Raw genomic sequence first — 16,466 nt, 5'->3', positions numbered from 1 at the left:
AACATGTCAAATGAAAGAATAAACCACACCTCAACCAAGGACTCCTTGAGTCCTCAAGATGTCAACATCCTCAAATATCATGAAGATCACCATCTCTTACAAGTGTACCCGCAAATGTGAAAGATCCTTCTGCATCAACAGGATCTAAGGCATCCTCCAAACATTTGCACACTAAGAAGATCATCCACCATCCAGTGGTGAATACACATCACTTCTACAAGCTCCCACTGAACCGTGATATCAAGTTCTCCATAGCATCATGATAACCTTCTCCTAAATGAATATCATCTAGGTCTACACACATACAACTGAAATTTCAACAATATCAAGTAAACCATGAACTCCATCTCAAGAACATACAAAACCACCAACAAACAATCATGATCAAATCCTACACCGCACACCGCCACATCACAATGTCAAAAGCTCCCACTGAAAGTGTATTCAAGCTATCCATGAAAATATGATAAAACCATCCTCTAACATGAGAATCAACCAAAGCCATCTAACAATCAAATAACTCAAAGTGCACATCATGAGCTCCCAAAAGTCAAAGTAACCATGATCCTCAACCAAGAAGATATACCACCATAACCAAACAGGAATCCATATCAAATCATCATCAATCAAAAGCACCTGCAAATCCAACCATGTCATGCCAAAGTCCCTAAACACAAGGAACAACCATGACATCCTGATCACATCCATGAAGCAAGGATCTAACTCAATGTGTCCAACCTGTCAGCATCACATAGTCAACCATGTAGGTCCCCCATCACGACTGTACCTGGTAATAACATCTCTCCTCCTCAACATGATAAGAAATCAGTGAACCAAGGACTAAGCCAAACCACCAAATCCGAATATGCATAAACAATGAAAGATCTATGGGAATAAACAACCCATATCCAAGTCATAAGTGCAATCCTGTAAGTAAAGACAACTCACAAAACTGCACAACTTGTAGACCCAACAATGCAACATACATACTCAAACCTAAATTGATAACCATGTCAACATGAGAAGAATGAAGATACCACATTGAGTGTACAATGACATCAAATCAAAATCTCCAATATGTAACATGCCATAAATTCATACTGTCACCAAAGTCAAAAAAACCCATAAACAACTCATATCAAAATATCAGCAAATAAATAATGTCAAACATGCTCCAAATCTAAACTTATGTGTAGTGCTCTCCAAGAGCTTTTCGTCGACTATTCAAAGTCCAAAATCTGACTCCATATGCTCATGTTATGACCTCTCAAATCCGTAAAGGTAACTGTCACTTCCAGCTCACATTTCACTGCCCAAATATAAAAATCTGGAAAAACTAATCATATCACGATGAATTACACCGAATCACTTTTCCAACAACTATAAGAAGTAAAAAAACTGACACCATATGACCAAGATATGCTCCACGGAAGAAAATCAACCTATTAGGCTAAATGCAAGCCAGGACTCCAAAAAATGTCAATATGCCAATAAAATATTTTTCAATTTTTTCCATTCTCCAATATGCCCAAATCAATATTTCTAATTTTTAAATTCTCAGGTGGGACCCATTGGCCGGGCCCACCACCATATAACACTGACATGTAATTTTACATGGCATATAAAATTATTTATCATTGGTAGGCATTTAAATAACCACAAAGTTTTTATATAAAAAACTTACTAAAAAAAAAATTAATTTCAATTTTTTTTATCGGGTGGATTTTTTTGTTTTTATAGCCCACGTGGGGGGAGGGGGCGGGGGGGAGACAAAGCCCACACTCCATGGGGTTGGTGGTACCCACTGTCATTGACGTAGATAATGGGAGTACCACCCACTATCCATGCCGACTGCCCATGTGCAGTGGCGGTACCACCACTGTTTGCAGACAGTGGGTGGTACCTCCACTGCCCACGACAGTGAGGTACGGTGGTGGGAACATCCACCCCCCACCCCAAAATTAATTTTTTTAAAAACTTTTCAATAACTTTTCCAAAAAGGCCATTTCAGGTTTAATCAACAGGTAATTTTTAAATAATATATTTTCTGACCATTGTGCAGGCGGTACTGCCGTACGATCGTACAGTCTATTTGTTTTTTCAAACTCATTCCTCCGTCACCAAAATAGGGCAAGTTATATCTCAAAATTCATCTCTCGGCCTCTCTGATCACAACCATGGGGTCTGTTTTGTCCTACAGGGCCAAATCTGAAACTCCACCCCCAAAACCCCCAAAATGAAAATCAATAGAAACCCACTTTACCCACTTTGAAACAAATTTTTATAACACAAGATCTGCAACAAATGCCCACAAATCTGCAACCCACAACCTGCAACAAATGCCCACAAATCTGCAACCCACAACCTGCAACAAACCCTCATATCTTGTCTTGTCTTTCATTCATACATGCATTCATGGATTCAACCTAGGGTTATAAACACCATCAAACCAATAGCTGTGATACCACTTGTAAGGAAACTTGCAGCCAACTTTATGACAATTTCCACATAACTCAATTGAGATCTTAATCAAATCAATACATAGAATCCACATGCAAAGAATAGACAACATACCCATGAAAATATGACACAAGATATACCTTGGGAAAACCCTCATGAGGGAAGAACCCAGCCTCCAAAAGCATCATCCACCATGTATTATTAGCAATGCATCCATTACAATATAACCATGGACAACTTCTGAAACCCAACCATAACCAAGCACTCCATGTGACCAAGCATGAATCCACACATCCTGTGCCATGCTTCCTCCTTCACAAATGCTAACCTGGCTAGCTGACCAACCCAAACAACTACCATTGTGGTTGCTTTTATAAACATAAGCTCCCACAAAACCACCAAATGGTATTACATCAAAACCATGTGACAATAAAATATAATATTTTTCCTACTTACCCTTGACCCACATTTAATATTGGGCGCTTCATCACAATTGCATTCTCTAATATTAAATAAATGCAATATAATAATACCAATGTGTCAATACAACTCATCAAGTGGTTACAAGAATATTCCAAGGGAATCTCTACATGTTGCATGCCCATCTAGGTGCTCCTAGGTGCAACAATACAATATGATATTACAATATAATTACCTCATACAATAATAAAATAATACAACAATGAAATATTATTATGCAAGGTGTACAACACTATTTTCCCAACATCGCTCAATTAGGTCCCAATTTAAAATGGGGTTCGGGCTATATCTCATTAGTAAATTTGATCTTCGTGGCTCCGCATGACCATTGGAGGTCGACCTAATTGGTAATTTACCTAGAAACCTCTATATAAAGATATTTTATCAACTTATTTTCATCTAACAATATATCCATTCAAAGTTTCCATCCCCATCATTCGTGCATTAGTGAACTATTCATTATCAAACATTTTCAGAGATCTTCAAGGCTACACATTCCTCATTCAACCATTGTGTAGCAAAATTACATCAATCTTATACAAGCATGTGTGTGTGATTAGGGTTTTGTCATGTTTATGCCGTTTCATACAACATATGTGATTACATTCAAAGAGAAAAAACATTATCAGATCAACAATTGTAGATTTGAGGTATATCTATTTAGCATTTATTTTAGTATTTCCATTATTTCATTCAAGGTTAATTCCTAAACCGAGGTTTGACTTAGGCAAATCTCTATTCCAAAAAAAATCTTCATTCTTTTTGTGTGCAGGAAATAGGTACAAAGATGAGTTTAGGAGGATTGACATCATTCATAGAGACGAACAAGTTCACCTTTCAATAACGAGAAATTAAGAGGACCATGGTGAATTGATACTACCTAGTCTCCAAAAATTAGGCCGAACTTCTAGGAATAGATCCATGACATATTATTTTTCCCGGATCTAGATTGATGTCTTTGTACGACAACTGTAGCTCACTATTTTTGCCCGATCACTTCAATAATCACCTATTTTGTTCTAATCTTCAAAAATCAATTCAATCCAATTCAACTCAAGGAGTATAGAGCCCTATCAAAAGAACCAAGAATCTGATCAAAATCTTGGTTTGTCAAGGCTAGATCTATTAGATACCTCTCCTTAATTTTATGGTTAAAATTAGGTCACTTAATGGTCTTATTATCTTAATTTAACCCTAACCCTAATTTTTCCACCATCACATGAAGAGATAAAAATTGAGAGAAATACAGAGATACAAAGGGAGAGGTAGAGGGAGAGATAAAGCTAGAGAGAGATAGGGAGATATAGAGGGAGGGGTAGATAGTGCTAGAAAATAATGCCTTAAACCCACATGCAAATAATCCATTTCCTACATTTATAACCCATGAGAGAAAAACATGCATACAACCTTACAAAATCACCATAATGCAAAGATCAAATAAACATGCCACAAGATAACACAAGATGTACCATGGGAAAACCGTCATGAGAGAAAAACCCATCCTCCAAAAGCATCCATACTCCATATTATGTAGCCATAAAACAATAAGAGTTACAATGAATTTACATTCGAACTATTAAGCCCTCCAATGCATTCCCATGTGTCCAAGCACGAATCCACACATCCCATGCCATGCTTTACAAATGCAAACCTCCAAAGGACTCAATACAATGACAACCCAAAACCACTAGCCAACCTTAACCACTAACATGTGCTTGCTTATATAGACAAAAACTCACACAAAAATAACTAGTGGTAAAGTAAAACCATGTGTCACAAAACCATGTGCTTACAACTACCTTGACCCAACATTTAATATTGGGCACTAAGTTTTCTCTTTTTAAATATCTTTCCCCAATATCACATAAATATAATATAATAATCCCAATGTTACAATACAACTCATCAAGTGGCCCCAATAATATTTCCAAGGAATCTCTACATGTTACACACCCATGTGCAACATGAAATGAATAAATATTACATTACATGTCCATGGGAAACATAATAAATAAATATTACAATTACAATATTATTATGCAAGGTGTACAACACCTTATTTCCCAACATTCTCCCACTTGTTGTATACATTGCATAAGGGTCAATCAATGAAATACATCATCATAGCCATACATATAGCTACATGAATCTTCAACATGCTCTCGTGCTCCAACAAGATACCTGCAATAAAACCAAGTTACCACCATCTCAAGCAAGAACTCCTCTCATCCTCCAACATGCCACCTATGGAAGAAAAGGAACAAGGCAAGGGGAAGATGCACCAATCCATGACCACAAGCATAAAACACAATTTGATAACAAAGGCTTCAAGTTGTTGTCATAAAGTAAAAAACCCACATGATTGAAAATGACATCCACAACACATGCCAATACATCCAACCATCCATACCTCCTAGGTATAAAGAACATCAACAAACTCATGCCAATCTCATATCAATCCACAAACCACAATCAAGCTCCTTGTATCAAAGCCTATCAATGAAGTACATACATATTCAGGAACTCCCATTGCATGGGTAATACCAAATCTGAAATGAAGATCAAAGCATATCAAGTCTACCAATAACTGCTCATATCAAGGTGTGATAAGTAAATCAAAACATGTAGTACCAAGAACAATCACAATGATTTGTACATGCAACCCAAGTCTTGCACACTCACCCATAATATGTCACCATCCTCCCAAAACATGAGAGACAACATTGAATGAAGAGAGACAACTTGTAAACCATAACCTATCCTTCTACCAACACCTCAAATAAGCAACGTTGTCTCAAGTATGATCTCCTCCATAAAACCCCAAAAGAGAAGCCAAACCAACACCCAAAACCACTTGTTCAATCTCTTAGATCAAACCAACATAAGTTTCATGTAATACCAACATGGATGTAAGCCTCCCATAACCAAGAAGATCAAACTCATAATAACCATTCCCAATGAAGGAAATCAACCCACTAAACCATCTCCTAACATCCTCAAAATGATATCATAATATCAAACCATATGCACAAGGAGATAACCAATGCTATACATCTCTCAAAATGAACCCTCCAGAACTAAACATCTCCATAACTCAAGATCCATATCTATGAAAGATAAGCCTAAACTTAATGCACTTGAAAGGAACAATGGGCCCAATACCTCTCAAGTAATAAACTGATGAGTAGACCAAGAGTGGGGAATGATAATACTCATCAAGCTATCCAAGTCATCATTACTCAAACTAAGAACAATTTCCTCTCAAGTCTATACTAGGTGAATACTCCTTGATCTTCGTGTTCTAGATCCTCTTCACCACATTCTAGAAGTGCTCACCTTAATTGTCCCTAAAACAAGATCAATTGGAGCTAACTCTCAACTAAAAAAGGATTAATACCATGGTGTGAGGAAGTCTTCTTAGATTTGATACCAAGTGAAAAAAAGGTACACTGCTAGTACCAAAATAATTGACAAATTTAAGAACTAAATAAATACCAAATGTAATAAATGTAGAGAGTTTCCTACATTAACCATAGTTAAAAATAATCTCACATTAACCCTATGAGGAATGATGTCATAGTGGTATCACTAATCTATTAATTCCAACAACATTATTGCATGGATCACACACAACAAGAAGTAAAGATAGAACAACCACACAAAATAAAGAGAGACATCAATATACCTTCGGAAAATTGTTGTGGGAAAAACTATCTTGTAAAGTATTAAATCAATGTGTTTTCAACAACAAAAATAGTCACAATATAATATCAAGCTACAAGTCTTAACATTGAGATCAACATTCTCAACAAAGAAGAAACCATGCAAAATGTGACCTTATTTTGTAATAGTGGAAGGTTGATTGTTCGAAGAGCTTCTAAGTCATCAAATAACTATCTTGACAACCTCCATATAACTAACAAATAATCCAAAATGCCGACATGAGCTCCATACAATTGCATGATCAACTCTAACAATGTGGGGACAAACTCCAAGGAAGCTAGCAACATGATTTGCAATCCTATCATGTGTAAATAATTCCTCCATCATGTGTTCCATTGATCTTCTCCACTCGATCATAGAAGTGCTCATTATAATTGTCCCTAAAAAATGATCAACTATAACTAACTCTCACTTGAACAAGGATTAATACCATGGTACAAGGAAGGCTTTCCCTCTTTCGCACTAGACTAGGATTTGATACCAAATGAAAGAAAATGCACACTATTAGTATCAATTAACAAATTTTGACACCAAATGTAAGAGATATAAATCATTCCTTGCATAACTTATAATATAAAATAATTTCATATTAACCTTAGAAGGAACAATGTCACAATGCTATCTCTAATCTATAAATTCCAACAACATTTTGGGATAGACCCCACATAACAAGAATGAATGGAAAAATAACCACATGAAAGAAAGACACCAATGTACCCTAAGAAAACCCTTTTGGAAAAAAATGACTTCCAAAGCACTAAAACCAATGTATCTCCAACATAAAAAAACAATTACAATAGAAGATCAAGCTTCAAAGCTTAACATGGAGATCAATACTCTCAAACAAGAAGAAATCATGCATATGTGACCTTATTTGCAACAATGCATGATCATTGTTGTTATCTCCATGAGACCATTCCAAAAAATAAATGAGCCAAATGTCCTACTTCATACTACTCATGATTTCCTTAACAAACAAACCAAGCCAAGATCCAAGCTCCAAACTCTACTCACAATAAGCATGTACAAGATGATCAAGTGATGAATGAGTCTATCCCAAGCCCAAATTTATAGGCAAGAGAGCAACATACAAGAGAAAACCAACTAGACACTTCTTAACCACCTTTATCACCATTATTTAATGCCTAGGGAAAAATAATCAATGCAAAACATTTCTATGGTGACTCATTGTTCTCTCAAACTAAGTTGGCTTGCAACATGTGCCCCAAACATTAAACACTCTACAATATTGAAACATTTTACAATCAACTAAAAAAATTAAATACATTCCTCCAATAAGCCCAATTGACTATGTGCTCACTAAATCATAACCCCTCAAATGTGTCACCTACATAATATACATTTGCAATGTCAAATACTTACCTCCCTAGAAAAATATAGCCCAATTACCGAACATAAAGTATTAAATATAGAAGGCATACAACACGTTCCCAGTAAGCACTGATTTACATGGTCTGAACAGCCAAGCACTCAAAACAAAACCAAAACCTTTCTAAAAACTGAAAATAAAACATTGTCCCTTCATTGTTCTTACTATAGGTTTGTCCTCATGCACATTATCATAGTGCAAGCCTATTTTTCAGATAGTTTCATGTAGTATTGTCAATAATCTCTGGAATAACATTGTCCTTGTTTAAAATGACGGTAACGGTTCATATTTCTCAGAAAAAATCTCTTGTTACAACCTTGAAGATAAATTTTGTTGCACTGTGGCAATCAGCACATACTCAAAGGTTCTTAACAACTCTGATAGTTGTTCCAGGAGTTTGTTTAACAAACCAAATGCAGTTGCCAACTTTTCACTACAGTGGCAGAGAAATAATTCTTTTCACTCCTCTTCGAAATCTTGAAATAAATGTCTTGAATGCAGAAAATGCCCTGCTTCTTTCATCTACCAAGCCAATTTCTCCAACCTTGCATAGATCACTTCTGTCTGTGGATGCTATCTATCTCCTACACAAAAAGCATGTACCATTTTATGGCCTTCAATCCAACTACATCCGGGGATTTTTTTAATTCCTCTATCTTTCATCAACCTCCTTACAGTTTGAACCTCACCCCACCTACCCACTTCTGCATATATGTTTGAGAGAAGAACATAAGTTGCAGCATTTTGAGGATCCAGATCAAATAGCAGCATCGCTGTAAACACTCCTAAGTTTATATTCATATGTAATCTACAGGCAGCAAGAAAACACATCCACACAACCACAATAGGTTTAACTGGCATCTTAATGATAAAGTTTAGTGTGTCCTCAAGATAGTCAGCACGGGCAAGAAGGTCAACCATACATACATAATGATCAACTGTAGGTATAATGCCATAAGAGTTATTCATGTGATTGAAGTGTGCACAGCCCTCATCCACTAAACCTGCATGGCTGCATGCACACAGAACACAAGCAAAGCTTACGCTGTCTGGATATGTTCCAGACTGCTTCATTAGTTCGAAGATTTTGAGAGCATCCATGCAAAATCCATTTTGTGCATATCCTGCAAACATTGCATTCCATGAGATGACATCTCTTTGAGGCATACTGTCAAACAGTTCACGTGCCTTGTCTACACTTCCACATTTTGCGTACATGTCTATGAGAGAATTTCCAACTTTAACATCTGAGAAAAATCCCCCTTCCTCGATGCTTTGATGGATGTCCATACCATGTTCCAAAGCTCCCATTTTAGCACAGGCAGGGAGGATGCTGGCAAAGGTGGTGGAATTTGGATTTACACCTGCCAATTGCATTTGTTTGAAAGTTTCTAAAGCCTTCTCAACAAATCCATTTTGTGCATATCCTGCAATCATTGCAGTCCACGAGAATACATCTCTTTGGGGTATTCTGTCAAACAGTTCACATGCTTTAACCATGCTTCCACATTTTGCATACATGTCTACCAGTGCAGTAGCTACTATAACATCTGACAGAAATCCCCCTTCCATTATGCTTCTATGGATGGCCATACCCTGTTGCAAAGCTCCCATTTTGGCACAGGCAGAGAGGACGCAGGCAAAGGTTGTGGAATTTGGCTTTACACCTGCCAATAACATTTGCTTGAAAGTTTCTAAAGCCTTATGAAGAAATCCATTTTGTGTGCATCCTGTCATCATTGCTGTCCATAAGACGACATCTCTTTGAGGTATTCTGTCAAACAGTTCACGTGCCTTGTCTATGCTTCCACATTTTGAGTACATGTCTACCAGGGAAGTTGCAACTATGTCTGACAAAATTCCTTTATCTTTTATGCTTTGATGGATATCCATACCCTCTTCGAAAGTTCCCTTTTTGGCACAGGCTGGGAGAATGCTGGCAAAGGTTGCGGAATTTGGTATTACACCTCTCAATTGCATTCGCGAAAAAGTTTCTAAAGCCTTGTCAGCAATTCCATTTTGTTCATATCCTGCAATCATCGCATTCCATGAGATGACATCTTTTTCAGACATTCTGTCAAATAGTTCACGTGCCTTGTCTATCCTTCCACATTTTGCGTACATGTCTACCAGGGCTGTTGCAACTACAACGTCTGACAAAATTCCTCTATCCATTATATTTTGATGGATGTCTGTACCCTGTTGTAAATCTCCCATTTTGGCACAGGCAGGGAGGATACTGGCATAGGTTGTGGAATTTGGCTCTAGACCTGCCAATTGCATTTGCTTGAAAGTTTCTAAGGCCTTCTCAACAAATCCATTTTGTACATATCCTGCAATCATTGCAGTCCATGAGATAACATCTCTTTGAGGCATTCTGTGAAACAGTTCACTTGCCTTGTCAATGCTTCCACATTTTACATACATGTCTATCAAAGCATTTCCAACTATAATATCCGACAAAAATCCCCCTTCCTCTATCCTTTGATGGATGTCTATACCCTGTTCCAAAGCTCCCATTTTGGCACAGGCAGAGAGGATGCTGGCAAAGGTTGTCGAGTCCGGTTTTACAGCTGCCAATTGCATTTGCTTGAATGTTTCTAAAGCGTTTTCAACAAATCCATTTTGTGCATATCCTGCAATCACTGCAGTCCACGAAACCACATTTCTTTGAGACATTTTGTCAAAAAGTTCACGTGCCTTGCATATGCTTCCACATTTTGCATACATGTCTACCAGAGCATTACCAACCATAATATCTGACAAAAATCCCCCTTCGATTATGCTGTGATGGATGTCCATACCCTGTTCCAGAGCTCCCACTTTGGCACAGGCAGAGAGGATGCTCGCAAAAGTTTTGGAGTTTGGTTTTATACCTTCCAATTGCATTTGCTTGAAAGTTTCTAAAGCCTTAGCAACAAATCCGTTAAGTGCATATCCTGCAATCATTGCATTCCATGAGACGACATCTCTTTGAGGCATTCTGTCAAACAGTTCACATGCCTTATCTATGCTTCCACATTTTGCATACATGTCTACCAAGGCAGTTGCAACTGTAACATCTGGTAAAAATCCACCTTCCCCTATGCTTTGATGTATGTCCATACCCTGTTCCAAAGCTCCCAATTTGGCACAGGCAGGGAGGATACTCACAAAGGTTGTGGAATTCGGCTTTACACCTGCCAATTGCATTTGTTTAAAAATTTCTAAAGCTTTATCAACATATCCATTTTGTGTGTATCCAGCAATGATTGCAGTCCAGGAGATGACATCTCTTTGAGTCATTCTGTCAAACACTTCACGTGCTTCGTCCATTCTTCCACATTTTATATACATGTCTACCAGACAATTTCCAACTACAATATCTGACAGAAACCCTCCTTCCGTTATGATTTGATGGATGTCCATACCCTGTTCCAAAAATCCCAATTCGGCGCAGGCTGGGATCACGCTGGCAAATGTGAACTTATTGGGTTGGAAACCTGTTTGTTGCATGTACTGAAACAGTGTGACTGCCTCGTGAGGATACCCAAATCTTCTGTATGCTGCGATAATCGTATTCCATGAAGCGCTGTCTCGTTCTTTCATCTGGTTAAACACTTTACGGGCATCTACCAAACTTCCGCACTTGGCATACATGTTAATAAGCTTATTATGAAAAGTTGTGCGTGTAGCAAAGGCAAATTGCCTGTGAGCGAGGAAATGGGAGGAAAGAGGGGACATTTTTGCCCTGTAAAAAGGGTGTACTTTAAAATACAGGTCTGCAATAACTGGAGATCTGTGGAGTAGTCTTCAGGAGGTTTGTGTGTAGTAAGCAGAATGTGCAGCCTCTCCTTCAACTGGCTCTCTGTACATGGGCTATATGCTGTGAGATTGAGATAAGTAGGTGATGCCAATGGCATTTTGAGACTGTAAAATGTGCAACGTTATTCAGTCTCTGTCTACCCCAATAACATTACCACTGGAGAGCCTGAGGTTTCGAATTCCCCTGATAATCTTATTATCGAGAAGAGCATGCCATAATTATTGCAAGTGCATAAGCCTCACAGAAAACGAAGGAAGAGACCATTCCATGATGAAATGGGAAATGTATCGATTCAGGGTTTAAATTTGATGGTTGATCTGCTTGGCAAGGTTAATATAAAATATATATAATTTAGATAAAGGATATTGTAGATGGGATATATATTTTATATAATTTTTTTTATGATTCATTAAAAATAATTAGTGATTTAGTTTTTTAAAACTTTTAATAGGGGAAAGGATCTAGTAGTTGAGTGCATTCCAATTCTTGTGATAGAAGTTGTTGATTTAATACCCCAATACTTGTTGATTTAATGTCCAACCTTTGTATAACATTGCACCAATAGTTGTACGAAATATACCATTTGTTGTGAAAAGTAACCAATCATGTGATGCCACATCAGCTGCACAAGTATTGGGGCCCTTTTGCACACCTATTGGTCTCACTTTTTTTTTGGGCTGTTTTGGACACCTTGGCAAAAAGCATGCTGATGTGGCATCATATTTGATGATGTGGCCCTAAAACCTTAGTTATAAGCAGGGGACTTGCCAAGTAAGCTGCTGTTTCCATGTAGGATTTTGAGAAGCGCGAAGTTAGGGTGCACAACTATTGGGTCCTTTCCCCTAGTATTTTATGATAAAAATGATTAAATATGGTTGCATGATCATCGAATTTAGATTTTAGATAGATTATCTTGTATTTTTGTACATAAATTTCAAATTTGAAACTAAAATAAATAGTTAAACTATTGATTGTATGCAGTCAAATTTATGAACCATGATGATTAGCATAAAATTACTTATTGTCTTATTATTCAACCTTCATGCTGAAAACAATACTTTAGCATGGAATGGTTGGTTAATCAAGATAATTACAACCTCTAACAAGAAAGAGAAGCAATGGAGCACAAATCTTGAATCATTCAACTAGAGCATAATAAATAGTTGGCCTTTGACAAAGAGAATTTAATGAATATTAATTTGTAACCAAGATATATGATAGATTAATAACAAACCTATATGAAACAATTATGAACATACCATTGGGTAACTTTACAAATGTAATGCGGTGTGCACATTTAGAAAGGGACATGGAAAAGTAGCCAACTCTGTGGTGACATATATCTAGTCCTCTCAAAGGGAAAGGTATGGTCATCTAAGACATGGCCAAAGGTTAAAAAATTCCTTTGGGGAACTATTGTGCCAAGACTCTAACTTAGTATCATCTAAAAAGAAATGACACTATGCGTCTAGTAGATGTCCCCTATACTTTTCTAATAAAGAAGAGATCAATCATAACATTCTTCATCGTGATTAAGTTAGATGAATTTTAGGACTAGTTGTTAACAAGTTTCAATGTTTTGATGGTGATAAGAACTTTCACTAATTTTTTTGAATCATGGAAGTGTCCTATCTCTTTAAATATTATTTAGGACCTTTGGGATAGATCTAATGAATGATTTTAAGGAAAAATTGGTTGTAATAAAATAATAAAACATTAATTAAATATAGAGTGAATTTAAATATACTCTAAGTATCTTTCCCTTAAACACCTTCTCAAGATGGAGAACAAAATCAACCTTAAGGGCTACCAACTATTCTTAAAAAATGGCTAGATATAAGGAATGATTTCGATTTCAGCCCCCCCAAAAAGTTATTTTGGAAACCTCTCTTATTCTTGGAGTCCATTAAAAGTGATTGGACAAAGCCGTTTTTTTAATAAAAGTTGCATAAATCAATTTAAGGATTTTAGGGGTAGGAGTGATTATCATAAATCATAAACAAGATGTTTCCTCCTTTGGTACCATGTTTAGAAACATATAAATTATAATAACATAGTGGAAGGAAGGGGCCTAATTTTGGGACTCAAGATTTGAAATATGCTTCATATTTCACACCCAATAATTGCGGGAGATTCTTGTATAATTATCAAAAGTATGAAAAAAGGAAACATACTTGTTTGACATCTTTAAAACCATTTTTAGAGGCGAAAGACATCCAAAGAATGTATGAGAAGTTTTCATGTCCCTTTTTCAAATATTTCTAAAAATAGTAATTACTTTAAATAGTAAGCCCAACTGTCTGAAAATAGTAAATCAAGATCACATGATAATTTGGGAAATAATATAAATTTAATATTTATTTGTTGTTGCAAATTCAAATTTCTCACAATAATCAATGTTAAATTTGTAGCTTCTTCTTTTGGGTGTGGATTTTCGTCTAAGCATCTAGTTAGCTTTAGCAAATTGGCTAGTAGTGAGTTTTCGGAAAGGTTCCTTGGCATCTTTGAGCATCCTTGACATTTCTAAGTGGATTTGTACATCTATTCTTATGGATTTGCCATAAATTAATTATTTCCATTTCATGTAAATTTTTTCCATATCATGTAGTGGGATTTGGGCACCCAATTTGGTTTTTCAAATTGGTTGCATATATGCATGGTTTTGGCTACAAGTTTGATTGTTCTTGTTGTAGATTTTGTTGAGCTTTTTCTTATTTCTTCAATGGCTAACAAACCAGTGGAGAAGGAGACTATAGAACAAGATGTTTGAAGGTTTATAGGTTATCTAAGGTCGAGATCAAGAGGATTACCAGGTGATCTAAGATGGGAGCCAAGGATTACCATAGAATAATCCCATTCAAAGGTTTTCTTTGTGCTGATTAGTTAAGGATTTAATCTGTTTTATAGTTTGATCTTTTGGGTTTGAGTGTAGTTTTTGTAGTAGAAGTCTAAGGCATCCTTGAGGCCACGAGTTTGCTGCAAATATCATGAATTTTCCTATTATTTATCATATTGAACTCATTTGTGAAGTTCATTGAAGTTATGAATGCAATAGTATAATTCGTAATGACTTTATGTTTTAGATTTGGGCTTCATTTTGTATGCAACTCTTATGATCCTGTGATTGCTATTAGTAACAATTTATGATAGTAAATAATATGTTATCTCTTGATAATAATCTAAAATACATCTTGCATATGAGCTTCAAAAAATTCGGTCAAGTTTCTTGCATGTTCAATGTACATTTTATGAAACTAGTTTACTCCAAATTTGGTTAGCTAGGAAAGATAATTTGAAGGAGCTTACTTAGTTTATAATTTAATATTTTATTTGGAAAGGGACATTACAAAATTATTAATTCATTCAATTAAGGTAAGAAAATAACAAAATGAGAGGCTGGCCAACCAACTTGAGTCTCAGGGAATATTTTCATTCATTTTCTAATGACCAAATCTTGACATTAACATGTTTGGATTGACTAAATGATCACGAGCTACTATACTCTATGAAGATTCTATGAATGTGTAGCAAGAGAAACCTTTATGATTTCTCTTCCTTAAAGTGTTGGAGGTTTTTAATTCAACTTGGTTTTTTTTACAAAATATATGCATGTATTTAGAAAAACGTACATGAGTTAAAAAATACTACATTGAAGGTGAAAAACTAACTTTTAAAGAAAGTTATCTTTATTTCAAATATACATGTAAAATAAAATGTATGGTATGAGTCAGTGCTAATTGCGAGCATGTGCAAAAATATGGGGGCAAAACAGTAGTCACAACCACTTTTGTGTCCATCTAGGACATAACACACTTATGTTATAACATAAGTGCATAATAATGTGCTTGTATTTTTTCTGACATAAAATTAGACTTCCAAAGAGGTTGAGCTCATTTGAACTCAACCTCTTACCTATGTAAAAACATACCATGAGCAATAAAAGGTGCACACATGTTCTTGAATTGATCAAGTCAACATCAATTTTTTTTCATGATGTTCACAAGGTTGAGGAGGTAGGTTTTTATCTATAGTCATTAGTGCAAAAATTGAATTAAATACTAGTTTAGGAATAATTTTATTTTTTGTTGAAATTTTCAAGAACTAAAATTCCCTCACCAATTTATGAAAATCCTAGTGAAGAACATGGACAACCAAATCCTCAAGAAAATACTTCAATAACTCCTCAAAATCCTCCTTAGGTGCAAGAAAACCTAATAGATCAAATTGAAACCAATAAAAAAATAACTCCAAACATTGATCAATGAGTTGAGAAATCCAAGTGGAACTAGTTTGCATTGGTCAACCCTCACCACTTCATTGAAATATATCATATATATATATTGAGTGGCCAAATCAACATGTGGTTGAATAAGAGGGAGGAATCATGATAATTTTATCCCACCAAATTATCCTACCAACAAGTAAAAAATAAATATTAAATCTAATTTGTGTGCATTGTTCATTGATCCATAATCTAATACACCCCTACACAATAATTGCAAAGGGTTCCCTTTCCATTGGTGCCAACACCAAGCAATAAGGAAAACTTTTTGGGAGAGGTGGTGGATAGTTTTTGACCATCCTCCATGCAACAATAAGAAGGTTCTA

General features: G+C 36.0%; 1 protein-coding gene across 1 annotated transcript; it reads right to left on the bottom strand.

The window, feature by feature from the left end:
• Window positions 1-8,313: 8,313 nt before the first annotated feature.
• Window positions 8,314-12,149, bottom strand: LOC131056609 (pentatricopeptide repeat-containing protein At2g39620). The gene is made up of 2 exons (XM_057990912.2): window positions 8,981-12,149; window positions 8,314-8,757 (listed from the first exon to the last, which is right to left on the bottom strand). The coding sequence occupies exons 1-2, from the start codon at window positions 11,774-11,776 to the stop codon at window positions 8,725-8,727; spliced, it is 2,829 nt and encodes a 942-aa protein (XP_057846895.2). The 5' UTR covers window positions 11,777-12,149; the 3' UTR covers window positions 8,314-8,724.
• Window positions 12,150-16,466: the final 4,317 nt, after the last annotated feature.

This window comes from Cryptomeria japonica, chromosome 10, assembly GCF_030272615.1.
Source record: "Cryptomeria japonica chromosome 10, Sugi_1.0, whole genome shotgun sequence".
NCBI lineage: Eukaryota > Viridiplantae > Streptophyta > Pinopsida > Cupressales > Cupressaceae > Cryptomeria > Cryptomeria japonica.
Note: the sequence above shows the minus strand (reverse complement) of the source record. Positions and strands in the feature narration are given on the sequence as shown.

What these genes read in the sequence shown, in the direction of transcription:
- LOC131056609 (XM_057990912.2), bottom strand. Translation starts at nt 11,776, where the DNA reads ATGTCCCCTCTTTCCTCCCATTTCCTCGCTCACAGGCAATTTGCCTTT. An exon ending in TACCTACAGTTGATCATTAT is followed by an intron (nt 8,758 to 8,980) that starts GTATGTATGGTT and finishes ACATATATGCAG; the next exon opens with AAGTGGGTAGGTGGGGTGAG.